The sequence below is a fragment of the Metopolophium dirhodum genome, chromosome 3, assembly GCF_019925205.1.
Source record: "Metopolophium dirhodum isolate CAU chromosome 3, ASM1992520v1, whole genome shotgun sequence".
Lineage (NCBI taxonomy): Eukaryota > Metazoa > Arthropoda > Insecta > Hemiptera > Aphididae > Metopolophium > Metopolophium dirhodum.
Genome location: NC_083562.1, coordinates 39,421,544 through 39,448,095, shown reverse-complemented (window position 1 = coordinate 39,448,095; position 26,552 = coordinate 39,421,544). Strand labels below are relative to the sequence as shown.

At 33.6% G+C, this 26,552-nt stretch overlaps 1 protein-coding gene across 1 annotated transcript in view; it reads left to right on the top strand.

The window, feature by feature from the left end:
- Positions 1-26,552, top strand: part of LOC132941993 (zinc finger SWIM domain-containing protein 5-like) — a 60,069-nt gene that overhangs the window by 9,964 nt on the left and 23,553 nt on the right. Inside the window, exons 2-4 of the mRNA XM_061010274.1 lie at positions 13,316-13,421; positions 14,798-14,925; positions 20,388-20,531. Coding sequence (XP_060866257.1) covers positions 13,316-13,421; positions 14,798-14,925; positions 20,388-20,531 — 378 coding nt within the window. The remainder of the gene's footprint in view (positions 1-13,315; positions 13,422-14,797; positions 14,926-20,387; positions 20,532-26,552) is intronic.

Genomic DNA, 26,552 nt, shown 5'->3' with positions numbered 1-26,552 from the left:
TATTTTGTATTGCAAAAAAAAAAACAATAAATTATACAATTTTATGTGTGCTATTTTTGAACAGTGCACATCAATTCGTTCGGTAGTTTATTTTAACGTATATAATATTATATTATAATACCCACTGTTAATATACCTATTATAATGAGTATTCTATATGTAGTCAATTAATTTTTTGATCTAATGCACACATCTAATTACTTTTGTAAATTTTTTTTGTTCACATGACTCATTTATATTCTGAAATTGTATAAGATACACCTGCTTGCAAAATATGAAATATAGGTACGCGTACGAAAGCTAGTGATAAAGTGATTCGATGTTTTCGTGTAAAGGTGTACTCAGAATTTAAAATGTTTTTCGGTCTTTATATTATACATAAAGCAAATCGACAGCAGTTAGCGGCGACGGTGCGCCGACGACGACAAAACTAAGTGTTTTCCATTATGTATAATATTTATTGTATGTGTATTTCTTTTACACGTTAATCGCAGGAATTTGTATTCCAGAAAGACTAAACTCGATATTTTCTCGAAATTGCTAAAGTTTGGGTGTCCCACTGTGCACAGTGACAGTGGTATATAAGATACAACTGATTAAATAAACTTGCTTTCCTATTAATATTGCCGTTCCGAGAAATATAATAGTATAATACATAGCCGGAAAACATTTTTTTCGAAAATCGAGTTCTTCGTTCGACATGTGTAATATTTTCACTTAAATTCGCGAACTCGTGGTTATGTATAGATGTCAATAGTATAGACACAACAAACTGGTATCCTCGTTAAAATAGTCTCATTATCGTCAACTATCTAGGAACTGTATTATTTATAATATGCGTTTTATAACTTTTCTTTTTCGTTATTCGGGTGCTTTAATTTTTTTTCGCGTTTAAGCGTATACCAACAGTTACCTATTTTAAACCGTCGAATGTCTGCGAAACGACGAAATAAAAACGAAAACTATTATACTACAATGCGCTCAGCTGTTTATGAAGTGGGCGTGTCATTTTTTTCTTCGAGTCTCATCTATTATAATATTAATCAAATTTCAGCCCTTGAGCGGCAATATAGGAAAAATGATTATTGATATTAATACATTGTTAAGAAAAACACATCACACACACACACACACACACATCCATTGCTGGTTTAATTTGTACTGTAATTGGAACGTTATAAAATTGATGGTCGTACATCCGTTTCCGGAAAGAAAAAAAAAATTGCGCACAAGCGGTGAGCAAAAATCCGTTATAATATTATTGTGTATACACACATAAAGACACAGACACACACACACACACATGTGCACATACACCATATATACATTAACCGGAACTTGTATATAGCATGCCATTCGGCGCGGGACCGGTTCTTTTTGTTTAACAATATTTTTTATACATATTTTAAGAAAGACTCACGGACTCGCACGCGCACGCACGTCATTAACATAAAACCAGACCATTATAAAAACGACGATGGCTGTGTTTGCGCGTTTATGTTATTATACTGCAGTGGAAATAATTTCTATATTATAATATATTATTATTATTATTATATACATAGTATACGATACTTATTTATTACTAAAAGGGTACTATATAATGCGCGACGAACAGAGACCCGGGTTTGCGCGACACCGCAGCGTTGCCATGTCTTGCGGCGGAGGACTGCTGCAGCTCGGCATTATAATAATATTATAGCTGCGTATTAAATATATTATTATATTGTGTGTGTGCGGTTCCTTTTACTGTGTATAATGTATATACATGTACAATGTTAGCGCGGGGTGTTGTGAAAACACATTTATTTCGCAATGTCGTGATATTGTCATTCTGTATTTTTATTGTATAATATACAGAGTGATTCATTAAAAATCGATTTTCCTTTGTTTAGAGACCTGCTGCATTACCGCGACGCAGTCCTCATATATTATACTCAAATCCATTATAATAATAATAATAATATGTTATAAAACAATAATTTAATCGCCTACTAATAAAACGAACCGATGGCGTGGTGTTGTGTTGGCCTGCCTGCCTGATGGGGTTTAAAAGTAGCAAACACACTGCTGCACAATATGACACTGCTAAGATCAAAGCTGTAATATTTTAATATTATACATACTTTCGTATTTATTTATGATAAAAAATGGCCATTGAAATATTATTCTCGGGATTAGAGTGCCAATGAAATTCTGTTCAAACAACTAATTAATAATTTGAAACGCCCACCGCTGACGAAATCTCATTTGCAGCTTCATGTTTAGCATTTTAAATACGTTTCGATCGAATTAATTTTTAAAAGATATATCTAAGTGCCTAATATATATAAATATAAATATTTTTTTTGTTCCTTTACTACTATGTATTAAATATAAAGTCATCAGTCCGAGGGAATAGATAAATTAATAAAAACAAGATTTTAAAATTTTTTTAATAGCATTTTTGAAACTGGTTTTGCCTTATGATTTTTCGTTACATTCCTACTAGTTAGATTAACATTATGTTCCTAAAATCCAGTCATAATCAATAGTTCCTAAAAAATATAATTTTGTTTTATTAAATATGTGCTAAAAGTCTACTCTTCTTATTTTTATGGATTTTTAACCTGTTTATATTATAGTGTGTAATTCTTTTAAGATTTCATTTTTTCCACAAGGAAAAAAACGTTTAGTATACACATTAATATGATTTCATATTTGAATGAAATATAAAATAAACAAAATATTATTTTTGTTGTTCATAATAAATTGTTTATAATATAGTCATAGTTAATATACTCAAAATGTTTAAATTGGAAATATTATTTAGTATCTACTTATTTAATGACTTCTATGATATTCTAATAATAATTATATTTACTGCTCGGTGCTCTTGTTAGTTGGTTTTTACAATTCGCACAATATGTAAAATAATACCTATTAGCTCTTGACAACTTGAATATTGTGCAAGATTTTAAACTCATTACTTAACAAAATAAACATGATAACTGCATTCGATTATTTTTGTTGATACGATTTTATCGTTTTAATTTATCCTTCATTATATTTATAATATCCATATTTACATTAGTGTTGAACTAATACATTGGGGATTGAGTGCTTGATCAGCGCTCCTGCTCACAACGCGTTTATTGGCTGTGAAATTATGGTTGAAGCATTCTTTCGTATAGTTTACAATTTACAAGTTTAATACAAATTATGTACGTGATTATTTATATTATATTATATTTATATTAATAATTTATAATAGTTATCTATTATTTTTTATAATAATAACGATTGTTTTCTATGTATTATTATATTCAGACCGTTAAACTGTCTAAGGACTAATACACATTATAATAATCCATATTTTATGGTAAACAATATAATAATCGTAGATACATTTTTAAATTCTTAAATACATTTTAAGATTATTAAAATTAATTAATTACTATTTGTAAATATAATTTATTTGTAGTTTATATTTGGTATACCTATTAAATTATTTCAACTTCTTTAATATCATATTAAATTAATTTTTATCTCTAGAAATTGAGTCATAGAAAGTTAAATTAAATATAATTTATGTATTAAAACTACTTAAATTTTTTGTGTAATTGAAAACAAGTCTATTTATTATATTAAGATGATATAGTAGGTTAATGCTGTAACACCTAACCTCCTGTTTTAACTAAGGCACTAAGCACATTAGCAAATGTATAGGACCTTGGATAAGAACGTCTTATTTTAATTAGAATTTAGAGTCATATATTAACTAATTTATCTAGTTGCTTATTAATATGTTTAGTGTATATAACTAGTGCTCAACATAAACTTATAATTCCTATTATGTTGGTATAACTTTAATAGCTATACAAAATAAACATTTTAATATTCAAGAATTCTTATCATAATTTTATCATAAAATATGTAATTATGGATATAAAAAGGTAAATATCGTTAAATTATAACAATGCGTCAATAAAATAAGGTGTATTTTTCTCTTTTTTTGTTAAAATATTGTCATTCTATAAATTTTCTTGGTTAAAAATTAAATTAATGCAAAATAGCAAATATATTTGGAATAACCACAAAATGTATAAGAAGATTGTATTATTTCATGTCATCGACTATATAATTTTTTTAATAATTACTGTATAAACTATATTTTAATTTGCTTTGAAATGAAGATTGTGATGAGGATAACAAATACAAATGTAGGGGATTTGGAATAATATTTATTTTTAAGTTACCTGCATAATATTATAAAAATATAATAATATAACACTTAATAATTGAAAGATAATCGTGTTTCACTATTTCCTTTAATAAAATTAACTGGTCGGTTTCTATGAAGAAGGGCCTAAGACAATTTAAAAAAAAAATATACATTGTTTTTTTGTAGATAACCCTTTGATCGACTGGTGGCACTGAAATGAAGGCTTTATCATTTTTAATAAAACTATCAATGGAAGTAGCCAAATTTCAGTGCCACCAGTCGATCCGGTTACAAAACATTATTTACAAAACAAACGTATAATATTTTTAAGTTTTTTTAACTGACATCATTCTCATAAAAACAGTCCATTTATTAAAATTATTGAAAAAAAACTCAATTGTATAATAATATAATATTAATCCTACTCTATTCAAACATTGTAAGTTTGATGTTCGAATTAATGTATTTAATATAATTAATGTATTTAAGATGTTGTTGGCCAAGTGTTTTGAGGCAAATTTCCGGAAATGTTAATTCTTTACCATATTTGAAATATAAATGTCAGTATTTCTATAATAAACCATAATTTTCATGTCAGCATAAGAGTAAGTAATTTAGTAGTCCAAATTCATTTCTAACTATTTCTCGTTAAAACTTTGTTTGTAAGTCTGCAGATCGATTCTAATGCCCCAAGTCTGTTTTAATTAAAATCGAATTACACTTTAACTATCGCGCATATTAGAGATATTATATTATCATCTTAATGGCATTATTTCAATTTAATATCAAAATAATAGGGTCTAATATATTGAGTTTCATCGTTTTTCTAAACTATTTAACCGTGTATACGTTTAGTGAATAGCGATAGATATAGTGTTCAATAGTAGAATTCCATCGTTGAATATTGGAAATTTGATATTATATTAAAATTCTTCATAAAGAAACCACCCATATATAGTACAATAAGCATATTTTCATAAATTATACTCGTTTTATTGTATGACATTTATGACAGTTTCGCATTCGGCTTAACCTTAGTTATGTCTGTTATTTTCATGTCAAATACAAGGCACGGCTATACGTAATTATTCGGACATTATTATGATTATTTTTTAATGAATTTAAATAGTATCTTGTGGTATTTTGTACAAACATAGTGTAGTTAGTTTCAATTTTTAATGTTATATTGGAGAATGTATACATAATTATACTGACATTTATTTTCTACATTTATCGAGCATGTCCTGCAGAATTAAATAATGCCTATAATATTGCACGCTATTAGTATTAGTTTATTAATGAGTTTGTCTGTTTAATGTCTTTTATATACAATTCTGTCAAGAGTTGTCGAAACGTTTTTCTATTGAATTCTGATAATTCAATGTATAATATTTAAGTATGTATCAGTAAAATAAACAAATAAAATGGCATAAATAGTGGTTACTTTTATGATGTATATCCAAAAAACAAATTCAGTTAGTATTGAATTTATTTTGTAACAAAATAAATTATAATTTCAGACCATCTGTACATTATAGTATTATAGTCACACCATGCTAGTATATTTAATATTATGTAACGTATTGGAAACCTGCCGAATGCAAAAAAAAGAAATGTTTAGCGTTAAAACATTTTCACAAGGACTCGATGTGGTTCACTCATAAGAAAGAAATAGATATCTATATTTATAAGACGATTTTTTTTAAATGTAAGACAATCATCGTTATTTTCAGTTAACCTTTTTTTATATAATTTAAAATGTAGATTCATTTTAACCATATATTTTAGTATTTTTTTCTCATTAGTTTTTCGTTTTATACAAAACGACAACTAATATTTTTCTAAAAAAAATTCTCAACGTTTAGCTATCAACGTGTATCACATATCAAACTATATACAATAAACAAACATTTAAATACATTTTTTTGAGTTAAAACTATTGCGTTATCTATTCGGTTGAGAAAAAAAACACTGGTTTTTTTTATTGTATTATTAGGTACATACACACACACATACATACATACATACATACATATACATACATACATACATACATATACATACATTCAAAGATAACATATTAATATATTATAATGTAATATAATATTTAATGTCACAGTATTAATTATAATATTATATAGTGAGAGAAAAGAAGAAGAGATGACGACGTCGCAGCCACATTCTACGTAGCGGGGCGGCGCGGCGGTCGTCGTCGTCCGTCGCGTACGTTTCCGTGTCACGTGACCGCGAAAAATATACAGCCGCGTCGCCTCGACACCGAGTCGCCTCTCGCGTGTATATTACACAGGAGGAACAACTGACATTTCGGTCGGCGGCGGCCAATATTTGGCGCGTGCGTTCAACGACCTCTCTCGCTAAACGACTATCCGTTTGTAGGGGATTTTTTTCTGCTTCCCCCCACACCCCCAACTATCAGTTTTCCCATTCTGTCCGTACGCCGCTTCCCCCCCCCCGGCGTACCAAAGTACACGCGCATTATGTATATATACATAAAAAACGCACAGAGCGGCGGTGGACGTGTCGTGTCTGTCGTCCGCAGGCCGCGCGCTCGGCGACGGTGATTCATCCCCTGTTGGCTAGCTCGCGCGGCTTATATGCTCACGCACACACGCGCGCGCAACGCACATCGATCCGTGCCGAATGCACACGTGGACGCGCGGCGGCTCGCCAGCGATTTTCATGTAAATTTCCTCCCCGTGGCCTAATAGTCATTTCTAATTTATCGCCTCCCTCCCGCCCCTCCCGCTCGACGCCGAACACAAAGTTATCCACACAACCCTTATCGAACTCTCCGGTCGCCGATCGCGCGCGCCGCCGAACACACAATATCGCCGGCGCTGCGTTCGGCCTCTAGTCATCATCATATTATTATACTATGTGCTGTGCTCGTGGTGGGGGCTGGAGGTACCTTTTTTTATTACTATTTGTATATGTGTGTGTGCGGGCGGGGTAGGGGGTGTTGGGCACACGTGTTGTGTGTCGTTTGTTCGTTATTATTTATACTGAGCGAAAGAAAAAAAAATACTGTATAGGACAATATAATATATTATTATTTTTTTGTTCTCGTTCCTATAATACATACATATATATATATATATATTACTAACTCCATCACCACCACTCTCGTTTTATATTAATTTATTTGTAATAACAATATATATATATTAAAAATAACAACGATATTCATACGGTTCGTCCCCTCGCCGAGCGAGCCCCATACGTGCTCGGTCATAGGTCTCTTGGCTCCGTACGGCATTATTGTTATAATAATAATAATAATATATTATATCCTAAGCGCGTGTCCGTCTATCGATTGGTGGCCGTTGATTATGAACGATATAAATAATATCGTTTGGATGCCGCGCCGTATACAGCCCCACCGTTTTTTTGGTCGAGAGTTTTTCGATACGACGACTGTGTGCGACAGCCGTTCCGCTTGCGTACATATTGAATCGTCTTGAAACCGCACACACTAAGTGCAAAATCGATGTTAAGACGAAGTTTTTGGTGTTAATATTGTTCCGGTGGAAAACAGTTTATTTTTTGTAGGTACCTACACGCTATGTTCGCCATTTGTAATGTGCTGTTAATTGTTAAATTGCGATTTGCTAAACACGCGTTTCTCCGCCATATTTCCTATCCTCATATTCGAAACGACTATTGCAGAATTTTAGCGAAATTAATTTTTAATCACCACGAAACGGAAAATTATATTATGATAATATATAATGTAAAATAAGAATATAAGAAAAACTCGTTTTATTTGTCACGTATGTACCTACATCATAGTACTATAATATATATTATTATGTGTATATATGGTGGCTTTGTATTGTAGGTACGACAATTCACAGTATACCTATTATTTGTACCCCAGTACGTTACGACTTTCTTTTTGGCGTTACTAATGTATCAATTACACTGTCCGGAAATATTTTAAGAACTCTGCAGTGTTACGCGCACAATCAAAACGAGCATCTTCTCATACCGCAACATTGTATGATGTTCATACGATTTTATTTCATTTAAAAATGCGTTAAATTACCGCTGTATAACCCATTACCCATCTATACGTTATAATTATTTGAATTTTATTTCGTATACTTATATAGTTCCTCGATTTTCACGTTGCAACGCAAACAAAGAAAAACCACGTTCCGAAGCGAATATGCGTTTGTCTAATATGCATACAAATAACTATCGAGTATGGTTTCAAAGGTTTGCGGTGTAAATTGTTCCGTGATATTATTTCCTTGTATATATTCTAAACCTACCATCCGATTACACGCTAGTTGTCTCGCATACACACGAAAGACAACCATATTGGCTGTTATAACCCCTGCACGCGGCCCCCGCGCTATCGGAGCTGGAAATTCGGCCAAAAAATGAATGATATGTCTTGGCAGTCTTAAAATATTGGCTCGGCTTGCAAATTCAACGGTCATTAAAAATCCTTATCGGCCGCCATGTTGTTTTTTTATCTGATGCTACCAAATAAACGCGTTCCGCACCGGTTCGCATCGTCCATCTTCTGTATAATATAAGACTTTAATTCGCATTATTATTCTGCGCATGTGTTTATCTATTGTGCTTGGAAGTCAAACACTATATCTAATACTAAGTACGTTATAACTTACGGCATTCAAAAACGAGCAATTAGTTCAGCCATAGCGATATGTTGTTATATAACGACAATAATAATTAAAAAGTTTTTTCCCAAAAATAAACGCACACTTGTGTTTATACATGATGTGTGAACACACTCGTCGTAGTGGCCTCGATTTAACACCCAATACAATTATATAATATTATATATGTAATACATGTGTTTTTTCGAGTTACGAGTAGTCGCACTTCTCCGCGGGTCACCGTGCAAACAAAATTTGGTGGGAAAGGGGGTCGTAAGGTCTTCGGGCGAGTTTCGTTTCGAGCGTGCCACATCCTTCAAAAAGTCTCCCGATCAAAAACAAACGGAACCGTCGTATATTTAAAGCTTTTTGGCTCCTATTCCAGACATACTTTGTGAATATTTGGCATCGGGCGTTGTTGGCCCGAATATCCGAGGTTTCCGTTTAAAAACGTACATGCGGACCGGCCTGGCCCAGGGCGGCCGCTGCAGTGGTGGGTATGGTGTAGTGGGCTAACGGGGAGGTGAGGGCTTGGATGATTTTGGCCAGAAAACGCTGGCAAGGATTATTATTGAAAAGTGGCCAGATGGGGAGGAAGGGGCACTGAGTCGGAGGCAGTATATAGAGAGAGGGTCACATCGTCGTTTGGCAATACGATTTCGAAGTTTGGCAGCTCCAGGAGTGCGCGTTCCCAGATAAGAACTCAAAATTTGGCACTCCGCGGCGCGGATAGGTGCGCGGCTGTGGCGTTAGGTGTTTTCGGAGAACGCGCGCCGCGTATTATCGTGTACTTAATCGTAGTCGTCGGGGCCAAAGTCTCTGTGCGTATAATATGTACGTGGTGTGTGTTTGGCAAAGTCCGTGGTTTAGAACGTTGCGGCGCCCCTTATTTATACACGACGACAACTACACGTGTATATATACCGCGTAGTCGGTAGAATAGTAAAAAAAACGCAAACTCTCGAGGACCGAACGTACGTAATGTAATACAATATTGTGACGACACCGTGTTGTGTTTCCTACTGCATCTTCGTGTTGGCCGTCTCCCGCGGTGCAATCGCGCGTGTTGCAGTTGGATTCCGCTAATTTTACCGTTGTTTTCAGAGTTTTCTCCGTATTTATATTATACACAAACAGCATATTTACACGTGTATATATATATATACGACGATGTAGGGGAGGGTGCAGCAGTCAGCTGACGATCATCGGCTAGGACGAATGTTCGCGGTGCTGTGGGTCGGTGGAGGTGGAATGGAAGGGGAAGTACGCGTGTTTTCCGGAAACGGAAAGAGAGACGGCGAAAGACCGCCGCCGCGCGGAAGAGAACGAAAACAACAAACCGTCGACTTTTACTACGCTAACCCCGCGCTCTCCACACCCTCCCATCAGGCAACGTTCGACGGCGCGTTCCCCCCTCGCCGCCGCCTACTCTTCTCTCCGCTTCGGATCGCATGACCTCGCCGTAATACGGACCATGCTTCCCCTCCACCGCCTCCACCGCACTCACCTTGACACGGTTTTCATTCACTCTTGTGTGTGTGTGCGTATATATAAATACACCACTGTATAGTATGTATATATATATATATATATATATATATATATATATACTATACATATACTATACATATATAGAATACATACTACGGTGTCTACAATACTATTTACGTGCCTCTATGTATATATATACCATCGCCCCTCTCGCGTATTTCGGCCCATTCATCGTATATTATATACTCCGTGGCTGCGTGGCTGCGTGTGTTAAAATATCTCCGTGACCTATGCGCACATAGTCTTTCGGACGATCGTCTGTGCTATAACCGAGTTAACAGTACACCTGACCTAACTATATAGCTGCAGGTTATAATATTATATTCCACGCGGGCTATATGAGAGCTAAACGATATTAATATATTATATAACGTCTCGCGCATTCGACGTTTGACGAAAAGAAAAATATTTATTTTTTTTTCAAATTATCTATATTGTAAAACAAATTATACGAAAAAAAACTGTACCCAGATGTGTGTGTGTGTGTGTGTGCGTTTGCGGCGCTGCGGCCGGAGAGTCCCATAAGTGCCTGCTGGCAATAGCGCGGCGGTGGCGACGGTGGTGTGTAAAGTATCGCACCGCCCCTCGGACTAGAGATCAATACGCACCGAAAACGCGTGTGCACGGTCGGTGTCTTTTTTTCCATCGTTATTACTATTATTACTGAATACTTAAAAAAAAAAAAAAAAACGATTATTATTCGTCATCGCTCCGTGTCCCCACAGCGACATCGCTGCTGTGCGCCGACGCACATAATTTCATTATCATCATGTCTGTTCGGTTACGCATGTTTTTCGTAGGTTCACAAAAAGGATTTTTCGGGTCCAAACACCAAAAAACAAGAATGGTAAACCCGTCGGAATTCATTTTTTTCGTATATATTTATCGATTTTTGTTGTTTTCCGTGTCCCGATTCCTTTCACGGTCCATGTCGACCGCGGTCGAGACCACATGTGTGTGTGTGTGTGTAAAATACCACCTCGCCGTATTCCTCGGCGGTGATGCAACGTTGCCGGTTGTACTCGTCCATAACTCTTTTACGCTATTATAAATGTGTATATTATTATTATTGTATGTGTGTACCGTGTATATAAAAACATGACGGTGGCGTCGTCGTCGTCGGTCGCGGGTGCAGCGGCGGTGCAGTAGCGGCCGCGGCAGTGGATGACGACGACGGTCTGTTGGTGGGTGGGCGGGCGGTGGTCGGGTGGACTGGGGTACGATGGCCTTGACACGGCAACACGGCCACTGAACCTGTCCGCCGCCGCCGCAGCCGACACGACAATAATGACGTCACTTTTGTTGTTTTTTTTTCACTTATAATTTTTTTTGCCGTATATAATATTAATATCATATACGCACACGTACGTGTCGTGTTGTTACGACAATACGTGTGCGTGCGCGTGCGCGCCGCTCACACGTCTGATATAATAAAATATAAATAAACGTACACGGTCGCGCGACGATCTATACCGGACGCGTTGTCATTCCACCGCGTGTGGGATGCTGCGTTGCCGGTGCCGCACGCACGACACGCACGCGTCAAGGCCGTCCGCCGACGAGATCTCCGGGCCGTATTTCGTGTACGTGGTGTTATCATTACTCGTGCACCGCACGTGGTCTCGACCGGCGGCGGAGGACGCAAATGTCACGGCAGTTGCAGTGTATAGGGGTGGTTGAATGTGGATTGATCGGAAGGCCCGTGGGGGGGAGGTATTTCTCGGTCGGGGACTTTTCGAACTCCAGCGCACGTGTGCGTCGTTACCAGGACCTCTGTCGTATATTTATACCAAACATGAACCGTTGTAAATCGTTTCTTGTATGTACATAATATTATATTAATATGAAATATATAATTACCGTTCGTATATGCCAGTGGTGGTTTTATGTTGAAAATTCCATCACTCCTTGCAACAACGAAGAGAGCGGAAATCAGACCTCGGCCTCCTAATATAAATTATGTGTATACAATGCTTAGGTAGTATTGTAGGGTCACGTATTATAGTTTTTCCTTTGAACTGCACCTCAGCGATAGAAACCCCTCTCCCCTACTCATCCCCCGAACTGCCACAGATCTGACTCTGTTGGGCGTGGATACGGCTCCATATAATATAATGTTTTCTTTTATATACATATATACAAAAAAACTTTTATGTATTGATTAACAACGCAGTCATTTTTCATTTGCTCTTTCAGTAAACTGTCGGTTCTCCAAAATTCCTCGGGTCGTGCCGCGTGGTAAAGTACATTGTATATATACAACAGCCCTGCAATGGTATGGTAAAAAGAAAGGAAAAAAATGGCTTTGGAAATCCGTCGGTGTCAATCTTTGTATTGTTTTATAATCCAAGTAATAAAGCCGCACCTCGTTTTTATTAAAGCCCTAAAACAAACGTTGAAAATTTAATGTCCCCGTCTCCTTTCTTTTGCTTTTATTGCCGAGTTCCGAATAATTTACAATGCCGGATCAATAGTCCTCCTGGGTCCCCTGCACGTCACAAATCCCCCAGACAAATGCATGTGAGAATCGCGTGCGTATAAGTATTATTACAATATATATATATATATATATATAATACGATATATTATTTACGTATTGTATACGCACAGTTTCTATATAATATATATTGTAATGTGCTTAAAGAGGATTTTTCGCGTCGTCGTACGCTTGCGTACGTTTACTGTATGTATTATCATTGTTATTTCGTGTTTTACAGCGCTGTGGTGCGTCTCGTATCGTATATCGGTATCGTGCAAATCTCTATACGGTTTGAAATTGCACATTTCCGCGACACCCTCCTCCCCCCGGCGGCGTGGTTGCAATATACGATTTATAATATTTTTATTCTTTATACTTTTTAATATTGTTGTATAATAGGCGACTAACAAGTGTGCGTTTGTCGTGTTATAGGATTCCATCTGAGCGGTGTGGTGTGGAACCAGAGACCCGGATCACCGTCGTACAACCATCCCGACCAAGAGAACAAAACACACAAAGTGTCGGTCAGCTTTGACAGGTAAAAAATACTCAGTATACACAGACACATAGTAAATATTTTAGAACACGACCCAATATCAAAATTATTATAATATATGCGTGTACCTAATTAGGTATATCATGTAAAATTATATTATACTATTTAGTATTTATCATATTATAACGTCATCGTGTATATACAATCGTCGGTTGTGGTTAAAAATATATCCTGTACTTAAAATAATATTATATATATATTTTTTTTTGATTTTTATTGTCTACGCCTACTTTTAAATTATAAATTATAATATATTATTATATTATTATACACTCAGATAGGTTTGCCGCTCAGAAATGTATCCGTTTCATGATTACGAAAACAAAAAGGATATAGGGGAACGACGCGCGTACAATATATTGTGTACATCCGTGTAATGTCACGTACAATGTTACTCTCGTGTTCGTATTATATAATATTAACGTCATTTAATACAACTCTATATTATATTATATTATTATGACACTGCAGGGTCCGAATGGTTGCAAAAAAAAAAAATTACCTACGTCGTCCTCGGCACGTTTATTTTTTTTTTTCAAACGCTCGACGTTATGGTCCATCGTTTTGTTATTTGCGTCTAAATAGATTTTTTTTCTTTCTCGTCGATGATACTTAAATATTATATAACAACATATAAACCTAACCTACCTGACAAAACCCAACCCTAGGTGGGGTTTGGTAGTAGATCACCGCGTCCGTTCGTGTTGTGTTTGAAACGCATCTTTTTGATCAGCATCGTCATGCAGTTGAATTTTAATTATTTTCGCGTAGCGCAATCGTTTCGAACTCAAACTCAATTTAAAATAAGCGTGCGCAGTGCGGCAATGCGCGCGCATGTTATAGGTATTCGCTCGTATTACACGTATTACGTTGATTTACCATTTTGTATTTTCACCGTGTGTCGTTTATTAAATGCGTATAATATATTATTATACATAATATATACACATAAATAAATACGCGTTTTGCATGTGTTCGGAACATTCTATTTTCAAGGTACAACTATTTTACCCGAAGTCTATCGAGGAAAATAATTTTTAAAACTTCAACAAGCCAACTATTATGTGCAAAAGTATTTTACAAAAAAAAACTTAAAAACATTTTTTTTTATTGAAAACCAATAATAATCATTTATTAATTATATTATTATCATCATCTCACTCTGTCGAATTCCTCTACTATAAAAGTTGAGAGAAAACCTCGTATTCTCCTTTTACTCCTCCGAGCGGTATATATACAGGTATTGTGGACAGTGTTATTCTTTTTCTGTTACGCAACAATTTCGATTGCGAATTTAACAACGTTTCTTTGTTTGATTTGATTTAATGGATATTTTTTCTTTCTCTGTTCATGTACAGGTGCAAGATAACGTCGGTGACATGCAGCTGCGACACGAAAGACATATTCTGGTGCCCCCACGTTGTGGCCTTGTCCTTGTACAGGATACGGAACGCGGACAGTGTCAGGCTCAGGGTCCCGATATCAGGTAAACAATATATTTATGCATTACGTTCGACGACGACGACTTCCATCGTAAATTTTATAATATTTTATTATATAATATAACAATGATATGATAATATTATTATTGTTTTGCCACGCGGAAGCTCGTGTTATTCTCGCGGCGTGTGTATGTGAATTTGTATGTTGCGTTACTACATGAATATCCCGTAATGTGTGCGACAATAATTATATACTTATATATCATATACCTCTATAATACACGTTATACTTGTGACGCCGAGAAGGAATATATTAAATTATGCTATAAATAAAATTGCGGACACGTTCGATTTTCTGAACGACGACAAAAACAACAATAATGTAATGATTTAATAATATTATATTATCATAATGATAATATTAAAATATTTATCTTGATGCGGTGTTCACACGCGAAATGTGAAAGTTTTCAGAGACAATATCAAAATTGTCGGTTTGCAATAATTATAAATACGAACAATACGCGAACCAGCGGTTGTTACGACTGCTAAGTAGGAATGTAGGTAGGTACAGCTATTGTTGGACGGGAAACCGATGTCTTCTGGTTAGAAAATTAAACGAAATCGTCTAAGCTTCAATTCACCGAGAACTGCGAGTTTAAATGAGCCAAACCAAACCCATGCTCATCCTATTCGTAAATGTTCGTCCGAATGAGACTTATAAAGTCCCATGTTTTGAACTGTACCATAGTATAAGGAAACAAAATAAAATAATATGTATGGTTAAAAAATTATATCAAATAAAAGTATATAAATATAATGTAACAATACAAAGCATACTATAGGATGATAATCGACATAACTTGTACGCGTGGGAGACATGAATGATGAGTAGGTTAAGACTTAATGAACATAATATTATATAATATAATATACAATAATTCCCCTATATACATTATTATACTTATTATACTTACGCTGTGGTGGGTTTTTGGTTTTCAATTTAAAGTCTGGCAACTTCGTAGAAATGTATAACTGTTCCCCCACAACGGCTTTTCATCGGAAAGTCCGATTTTCCCGGTCGTGGATCGCATATTTTATTTTATTCGGTTCATAAAAAAATAATATTCATATGATTCGGCATATTATGTTAAACAGAAAATAGAAATGTTTGTATACCCGTCCAATCACCATACAATATGTAAAAGTTGGTTAGGTTTAAACCTATTTAGAGAGTTATTATTATTTTTTTTTTCAAAATTAAATTAAAAATTCTTATATATATATTGCTGTATTTCTTGTATCGAAGGGTAGGTTTCTTTAAATCTGTCGAAAAAGTTTTTTTTCAATGTTTCATTCGAACATAGTATGTTTTAGAAATACTACGCGGGTTGTGCACGTTGGTATTCCTGGGTACGGAGAGTACCTAATAGTTTTTCATATTAAAATGCTAATTTAAATACCTACGGATGTAATATCGACTTCCGTAGTTGACAATATACCTACCTATACGGTTATAACCATAATATTATATCTACCCACGCACATAGGACTGATTAAAGCTATCGAGTGACTTATAGCGCTAAACAAGTTGACCGAACCGGACTAGGATCTTTTTTTTTAGGACAACAACTTTGTAAACACAAATATAAAATAAAACGTACGTATGAAAATTAATTTCACCTTAAAAATGCGCGTACTCAATAAATACTTTATTAGTTGTCTTCGCAGATATATTAAAGGAGATTTTTGTGGGAAATTTGAAGTGTATTTTTTTCGTTTATAGAATATTATACGTGATTGAATCTTTTTTTTGTTGTTATTTGACGCGTATTTATATTGATTATTTCACATTTTCACTAGTCAATTGATTCCTTTTATATAATATACGTACACGCACCCACCCACGCACGCATATAAGTTATATACTTATATATCTACGTATTTATATATACATATACATTATACATAGAACATTTCCTTTTTGACACCCGGAGACTTGTTTATTCGACTGAAAAACGCTCTCAACCACCCTATCCCCTCTTTCCACCAATAGCGTAAGTCACACAGTGAGCAAAATTATTAGATTTTTCATTTCGAAACGCTGCCGGAGGATAATAAAGTGAACTGCAGAAAAAAAACAACAACCAAAACACTTTTGATTCACTTATGAAATAGATGTTGCGTAATTGAATTTTACCGATCGTTATAAAAAATAAATAAATTATTAGATAGAAAAAAAGTAACCGCATCAAAACAAGCCTTTAAAATTCCGTTTTTAAGACGTTTCAGTTCGGTGCTCATTCGTGGCGGCGTGGCGTGGCGTGGCGGTGCGGCGACGGGTTGCGTAAAACTTATGATACACACCCGGACACATGGCGTAACGCCCGTAAAAACGCTACCTATGAATTTTTTTTCGACAATATTTTTTTCTCGGAGATGTCAATGGTACATTGGTTCTAACCTCAATGTTTTTCCCCATTCTTTTCCGACAACAAAATAGATTGGTCACGGGACCAAAACGAAACTGGCGAATCCAATATCCTTTTCGAATGGGAACCATCGTTTTGGAAAATAGAATAAAAACAATCTTACATTTTTTTCCCTCTCTTATTATTTATAGATATTTTTGTGAGTATAAATATAATCAGGCAAAATACCTGTTGTCGCCAAAAAACGTGAAAAGCGCACAAATGAAAATAATAAAGTAGCCGTAGTTGTCTCTTAGCCATCATAATATATAAATATAGGTACACTGAAATTCGTGCACGTGTAACTGCGAAGTTGAAAGTTAGATTTACGAAAAAAAGGTCTTGGTATGATTACGATATTCGACAATCGTATAATAAGCAATATATTATTTTTATCACCTTTTGGCTCTAATGTACTCTTCACCTATTTAATTTAATATAATCATATAATGACCCCCTTAAGAAAACTATTTATTTACAACTACATTGTTGGCTGTTTTAAAATTGTTTCATAAGTTTTTAAAACATTAAAATGTACCTAGATATTGTATACGTTTAATGGCGTTAAAAAAATTTATTTAATAGGGTACATTTTAATTTTTCAAAAACTTATAAAACAATTTTATAACAGCCACCAATGTAGTTGTAAATAAATAGTTTTCTTAAGGAGATCGATGGTGGGGACAGTTATTTTAGCCAAAACATACCAGTCTTTCTTCTATCATAGTAGATCGACCTAGTAATTTATTTATTTATTTCTAGTAACTAAAAAATATAATAGTATATAATATGTGAGAAATATTACTAGAAGTTTCTCTACACTTAGGAAGAACCTCATGTTGTAGAGTAAGAGTACTTATTATGCGATAATAGTTTTTAAAACTGATTTGGATTCGTTATTATGTCTATTTGAAATCGGTCAGTCCACTTTTCCCAATCTCCTCATGCATGCAATACAAAAAAAGCCTGTTTCGAACTCCTTAAAAATTGTCTTTTCGATCCCCTTAATAGATAATATAATAAAAACTGCTTTAAAATATGGCCAAAAAAATGTGAAGTGTATTTATACTAACGTTATGTATAAAATAGTCGGAAGTTTCCTATTTTGTGTAGTTTAGTAGTTACGTAACATATTATACCGATTACCTACTTAAAACTCTGTTCATTTTTACATATTATTAAGATAATATTATACAGTTTATTCAACTGGGTTACATATTATCTGCATTGGTATTTTCATTACTAGTTGATATTTACATACAATTTACTAATCTAACGTTTGGGCAAGGACAATCATCATACAATTTGTATAATTAATATACAAACATAATTTAATAATTTCAAAAATCGTTAAAATTTATTTTAATATTATTTAAAACATTACGTTATATAATAATTAATTATATTATTTAATATATGAACAAAAAGTGTTGACCTCATTAACAAAAAAGATATGCATGTTGTTAATGGTATATATTATAATATACTGCAATGCATTCATTTGTTTGCTTTATTTGTTATTTAAACATCATAATATGCCTGTTATTGTTCATAAAAATAATTTATTTCAAATACAGAAAATGTGTGGATGAAATTGAGTATTGACTTATTATCAACGCATTTTACTATTATTTTAATATGATTCAGCCCATTTCAGCCCATTAATTTTTTTTTTTTGTTATTAATTTGATGGTTAATATTTATGGTTTCCGGAACTTAATTCTTCTATTATATGGTCCAGAACTGGACATGGATGATGCCAATTGTATGGTATACTGAGTGTATAGTGGGTATCACGGGCGATTATAAAAAGGTACATTTTAAACTTAACCCAATTTCATTTTTAAGCCAAAACAACGAAGTATTGTATAACACGGCTCGGATTAATTATGTAATATTTTTGATCGATATAATTTCGTAATTGCATCTAGTTACACTGAATAGTAATTAAAAAATTAGTTTCTGTGTGATTTTACACAGAAATACAATGAATTCAAAAACAACGAAGCATACATTTATAAAAATATTACTCGAACAGTAAAAAAAAAAAACTAAATTAAAAATCGGTTCTACCAATTTGTTTAGGTTGTTAATGTATTATGAATCGACCTTATTTAGATTCTATTGGAAATGCTAAATGATTTTTAATGATACATTGAAACTGCTTATAATTATTATAACTACTAACTATTTTATAGTTCTTTATTTCTTTATTATTTATAAAAAAAAAAATTGGATACTACCTATATTTTATTACAAATATACATGACCTATAAGAAGGGTCGTGTCAACCTTTTTTTCCCGTCTGCTGGGCTTGAATTTACCTGCGTAGCACATCACGTCATACTTAAAATAGAAAAAAAAATGGTATTGATTCTAAAAGACATTATGATGTTATATATTACGACAGCAGATACTTGGAAAAATGTCTTTTGGCCACAACATCATTAAAGTTTAGGTAACCATTTTCCAAGAAAAGTTTCCTTTGCTTCAATGTATTGTCGTATATTGTGCAAATAGTAAATAATTATTCTACGTATTAGGGTTAGTCTGAATCGCCTTACTTGTGATTATGGGTTAATCTACCAGGCATCAAGCTTATATAATTTTTAATTCAATAAAATAATATAATAGTTGAATTGGATTGAATCTACCACGCCCAATTATTAATCTATTTCGTAAATCGTAACTAGACAGAAAGCACAGAGAAGTCTTAAAACATAATATAGTCACTGTAAATATTTAGTTTGAAACAAATTTAATGACATTTCAACTTTTGAAACCAACTGCTTTGTATTTCAAATTAAATATACAATACGCAAGCAAGTCCGCCTGCATTTCAAATATTTTATAATAATTTTTTTGTCGCTGTCGGCGTTATGCATATAATATCTGATAATTTATTATGCTATTGGAATGACACAATCCCGTGAAACCAAATACAAGTAGTTTGATTTGTCATGTTAGAGTAGGTTATAGTCCATGGGTACTGGGAATGTTATAATAACAACACCGTTGTTTTGATCGTTTTCCAGAAACCCTGTTGCAAATGGACCGACAACAGTTGCAGAAGTTCGTGCAGTACCTCATATCCGAACACCACACAGAGGTGTTGCCCACGGCCCAGAAACTGGCCGACGAGATCCTGCAGCAACGTTCGGAGATCAATCAGATTGCGGGTGAGTCGTCGTTGTTTGCACGATAACGTGTTTCACTCGTTTTGTATAAAATATTTATTTATTTTTAATAACGCCATATAATAATAATAATAATAATAATAATAATATAACGTCGAGCCGGCGAGCGCACACATTTTTGCCGTCCGGTCTGGACCGCGTACACATAGTCCTATCCGCCGCTCGTACCGTTCGTAGGTACATTATTATATTCTGTACGCATTTACAACACTGTCGAGGGAGTGTACGCACCACACGGAATATTATTTGTACCTACGTTCGTATTACACGAGCGCCCGTGTGTGTGTTATAATGTAGAATAGACGACCGAAGTGTGTGTGTGTGTGTAGTCGAAAAAAGAACTTTAATGGCCTGCGCCCGAGAGTTGTGTGCCCGACGACTGTGCAGAGCGCACAAAAGGGGAGTTCCATTTAGTTTGACACCACCTGTCAGCCGTGAATAATGTATTTAAACAAACAGAAAAAAAAAAGAACAGTAACAATGGTCCTCTTTTTTCGATTATTATTATTGTTGTTCTGCGGTGCGATGATCGTCGGGATCTAACTATATCTATCTATCTGTGGACCGCCGGTGCACACTATCATATTTATTTTCATGTCCTTCGCATCTACTGACGATTTTTTATTCCACGCACGTCGTCGTTATATGTTGTTTGTGTGTTGTTGTTGCTGCAGTCATTGCCTCCGAAACATACGCGGGTGGGACACGGACGTTTTTTCGTCTTTCTTTTTGGAGAACAAATTAAAAGATTAAATTTATATATATATATATATGTAATATTAACGGTTTTTGACGTTGTAAAAATATATAGTATGCTGCACACACGACGCAGTCGTTATCATCTCATCATTCCCTACTCTCCCGGCACCGGTTTATTGTGTATCCGACGAAATCATAATTTACTTATACACGGGTGTAAGGTACACGGTGTACCTATAGAACCCGATTATAATTGGGTTGTTTTTTTACGAGCAATGTGCCATAAACGTTGAGATTCCTAATTCAGACTAATGTGACATCAGCGTTGGAATGCGATAATATACCTATAACAGGCTAATATTATTATATACCTGACTTAATATCCCAAGAATTTCGATTTTAATACTACCTACATTACGAATATTTAATAAATTATGTTTTCAATGGTGTAAGTCATGGTGCGAGCAAAAATATTATTTTCTATACATAGACATACAGAACAATTAGATTATTTACAGTAGTAACCACGAAGACTAGAATAAGGAGACCAAACTCCGCTTCTGATAACGTCCCGTAACGAGTCGCATGATTAAACTGCCACAGGCTGCGCTGCGTACGCTAGGGTTTAACCCTCGTAGTATAGGGATTATTCATGTTTTTTGCGTTTTTTGGAAATTATATGCAATTTTTTGAACAATGACCCTCTTTAGATCTTATAGATTATACGATTACGCATTTTTTTTATTTTATATACAAGGCCTTGACTACAAAGGTCATTGGCCGCGATTTGTGTATTACATGGAACTAATATAAAAGTTTAAGTATATATAGGTAATAAGGTAAATACATAAAAAGTACAGTAAAAAACTTAAAATGTACATTTTGTTTTTTTTTTTATTAAATAGTTTAATATAAATTAGATTTTGCATTTATACATGTGCCTAAGTGTATATTTCGTAAACATGTTATTTTTAAGAAACAAATTTGAGTGTAACGTTACATATATATTGGTATAAAACGATCGTTCAAGAAAACATATATTTGGTGTATATCGAATAGTATCGGGCTCAGACTTGCTGTGAACAAAGATATTGAGGTATAAAATAACTAGATATAGTGTAAACTATAAAATTTAATTTTTTACACAAAAATAAAAATAATATTTATGAAATTTACACATTTGCACATGTATAAATGCGTAATCGTACAAGCTATAAAATCTAAATAGCGTCATGGTTCAAAATAATGCATATATTTTCAAAAAAACGCAGAAAAAATGAATATTTCCTATACTACAGGGGTTAAAATAGCAACCATAGCGTAAGCAGCGCAGCCTGTTGCCGTTTAATCGTGCGATTCATTTCGTTACGTTTTTTGCGAGGTGCATTTCTGAATTTTGGATTCAAACCATGGGCTTTCGATTGTGCTTCGTTTGTGCTGCAACCCTTCAGGAGTTATAAGAGATAACGATTGGGGAATGGGATGCCAGCGAAACGGCTGCACCCCCACTAGTTTGGTCTCCTTATGGTCTTCTATAGTCTTCATGGTAGTAACTATACAACTACAACCATGCAATGTTTTGAGGTTATCACCGTAATTTGCCTAAACGGAAATGTTTACATTTTTATATGATAATGCTAATTGATAAAGACGAAAACGTCTTTGAATAATTGAATCAGGATAATGTTATCATATTATAATAGTGTAAACATTGCCGCTTATCCATATTATGGTGGATGCAGCTTCAATAATAGATTATAGTCTGCTATCGAGTTGTTCTTTAATATGCCTATAGTTCTATATAGATGTACCTACAAAACATAGGCGCCACAGTGCTTTCCAATTTTTCTACAGCATCGACGGTTTTACGGGAAATCGCGACTGTTCATGTCTTTTGTAATAAAATAATAGTATTTTATATTATAAGGCTACTATTATTTACGGTTCTATTTTAGATTCTGAGTGGAACGATGAATGTATTGATTTTACAATGGCGTGTGTTTTTTTTTTGTGTCTGTCATCACGGTTTGGGGCAGTAAAATTGCTTCAACAGCATCTTGTTCGATGGGAAAGTGACAATTGTTGGTGCATTGGGGAGGTCAAAATTAATAATTCCCTATAGATTTCAAAAGCGACAGGAAAAACAACATAAAAATTAAAGAAAAACGGGAATTTTCACGCAAAATCGGTTTTCAATAGAATCGATTCTGGTTTTGGTGTAACTCTAAAATAAATAAACGTATATAAGTACATGAAATTTTCATTGGTCGTTTATATTTGCATTTTCTATACACGATAAAATTTTCAAAAAATACTATCATTTGTTTTGAACTGTTGAGGAACATTTTCCCTTTCCAATATTATTAGTCTTTTTTTCTGGTTGAAGAGCCAACCAGATGCAAGAACCAAGATGCAAGGCTCCTGATATATTGTTACAATAGTAGTTGAAAAATATTAAAAATACATAGGCACAATTTTTTTACAAGCATTTAAAGTTCGAATTTTGACAAAATGTATCAAATTTCAAATTTAATAATTATTTTGTAGTTAAAAATGTATAAAATGTTCAACTTTTATAACTAAAATGATTGAAATTTTAAAACAAGGTTCTCCGTTAAATAGGTAAATATATAAATTCACTTTATTCACAATAATATCATTAAATATACTTAGTAATATCATAGGATGACTGGCCGTTTTCGTTCAGAATAGTTTTTCTTATACAATGATAATATTATAATATTGAATTCAAATTTAACACAATCCATTCCAGTGACCCACTTGTAACCTACTGTACAGCAGAGCGACATCCACTTACCCACTTTTTTTTCTTTCAATTTGAGTTATAATTTTATGATTCGATAACCGATAAGTGCTTTATATTATATTATATTTTAACGCAATTGATTTGAACTACAATCCGAACAAACGATTAGAATAGTATTCCGCGTCTTCAATTCCACCATTCTTATATTAGGTAGGTATTGTTGTACAATATGTAATTCTCGGTTCAGCTAGATAATATATCTTTGAGTGTATTAATTTTTAACTTGACATATCAACATATCATTTCCTAACAGAAAGGCTGTCAAACCTAGTTTTTAAAGAGCAAAAAATTACTCCAAGCGGAAACAAAGACCATAATACCTAGGTATTATAAAACTCCGTTTTATTGGCCGCCAACTATATTATTGTATTCGCATGTATAAATAAATAATGGGGTCTATCTACAATTATACATCAATTTATGATTACATTCAGCGGCGAGCGCAATTTATTTATTTTTATTTTCCAAACATTAATTTTAAACTTCCGGCCAATTTAATGATTAAAATCGGCGGTTTCTCTAATTTACTTGAGCATCAAGTACGATTGTGTTTAGTACACAACCATTGCAGTCATCGAAATTGTCTATATAATAATAATTAATAACTAATAAGTTGTTCCGGGCCGACTATTCAATAATGCAACTACCTACTATAATATGCTACCTACTAAATTCGGTACCGAACAAGAATTTGTCGTTTTCAACAACTTGGTTATTATTATTATTATTATTATTATTACTATAAAGAAACCATAAATTGAAGTTTTTCTGTATTTTCACCGAATTGACGTGAAATACATTTTTGTGTCGTTCAAATCTTTGAAGGAGGGGGGGGGGGGTAATTCTATATAGAAATAGCACGTTTGAAGGTTTTTTTTTATTTTGAATTATCAAACAACCGTCGCACCGTAAGGGGTAAATCTATAGTATTTTGATGTTCCTGTATATGTACGAATAATGGACAAATATTCTTGGCTATATTACAAATTGGACTTCTCATGCCACCCGCAGTGCGTGTCCTAAACGTTTTGCAGGGCAAATGTAAAGAAAAAATATTTTTGGTCGTGTATCGAGTAGACATTGGACGGGTGGTTTAAAATTTGATAAATGAACAAAATTCCGAAAAGCGGCCCATTATTACTGCTACAGTGCACGCGTTGTCCCTCGGCTGCGCCTTCGATCCAGATGTCTCAAACGAAAACCATATATTATTATTTATTATTTCTTTTATCTACCAGACGCACGCTACTATGTAATAATCTAATACATAATGTTAATATAATTATACGGTTTTTATTATTTTTTTCACTCTAAGACCCAAGATTATAATGTTGATTTTTTACTTGGTAATTAACAGTATATACTGTAGGCACTGTACAAGTATTAAATTTATAGAAACGAAAATATGCCATTAAATTGAGTAATGTTGGCATCCGCTGTATTATCTCAATATATGGTACTTAAACATATAATGACATAACCTACATAAATTATTTTTTTTTATCTCGGTTAATACTTAATATTATGTTCTATACACGTTCTTATGTAATACTATATTCTATAAAGAAAAAATGTTTTTAATTTTTATTATTTATTAATTTTGAATTGTTTCCATCGATATCGGCCATCAGGTTATCGGGCCTGTAAAGTTCGTGTCAAATAAACAGTACTTACATAATATTGTAGTATAATAGGGATACTATATACCTACTAATAATTTGTTGTATCAAATTTTGTTATTTAATATAGATCGAATGCGAGTCATCTCCGTGTTTAACCTACTTTATACCTAACTACCTTATACGCATACTGTATATTATAATATTCGCAATGTAACGAATAACTACCTATATCGTGTTAATAATATAGTCCTGACCTCCAAAGTACAATATATAATATAATATATATAATAATATAATGTAATATTGCACGAATAATCTCAAATTGCTCACAGGATAATATAATCACGTATAATGTATTAGGTACTACGTTATATATATATATATATGTATATTGTATACACGCTATTAATGGCATAATATTACTATAATAGGTTCGTCAGTAGAAATTACGTCGTGTTGGAGGACAAACGATTTATTTATTATTATATACCTACATTTCGAAATGACAAAATATCAAACTCCCGAATATATGCTAAAAAAAACTAGCGACCCGCAGCATTACATATAAGCGTTAAACACTTTATTTGTTTGTACAAGAGAGTCGATGATATTTTTTGTAAAAACAATAGAAAAATCTAAGCTAAAAAAAAAATATTAAACATTTTCAGTGCCATATTATCACATTATCACGATGTATGCACCTGTATATTATAGGCTGATAACAAAAAATTCTTAAAAATATCATTCTTGATGCCACACACAGATGACTTAGTTTTTGAGGAGGGGGATTACACACATTTTCAAAATGACTACTACCATACACACATACAAGACAAACTATATTCGGCGCAAATT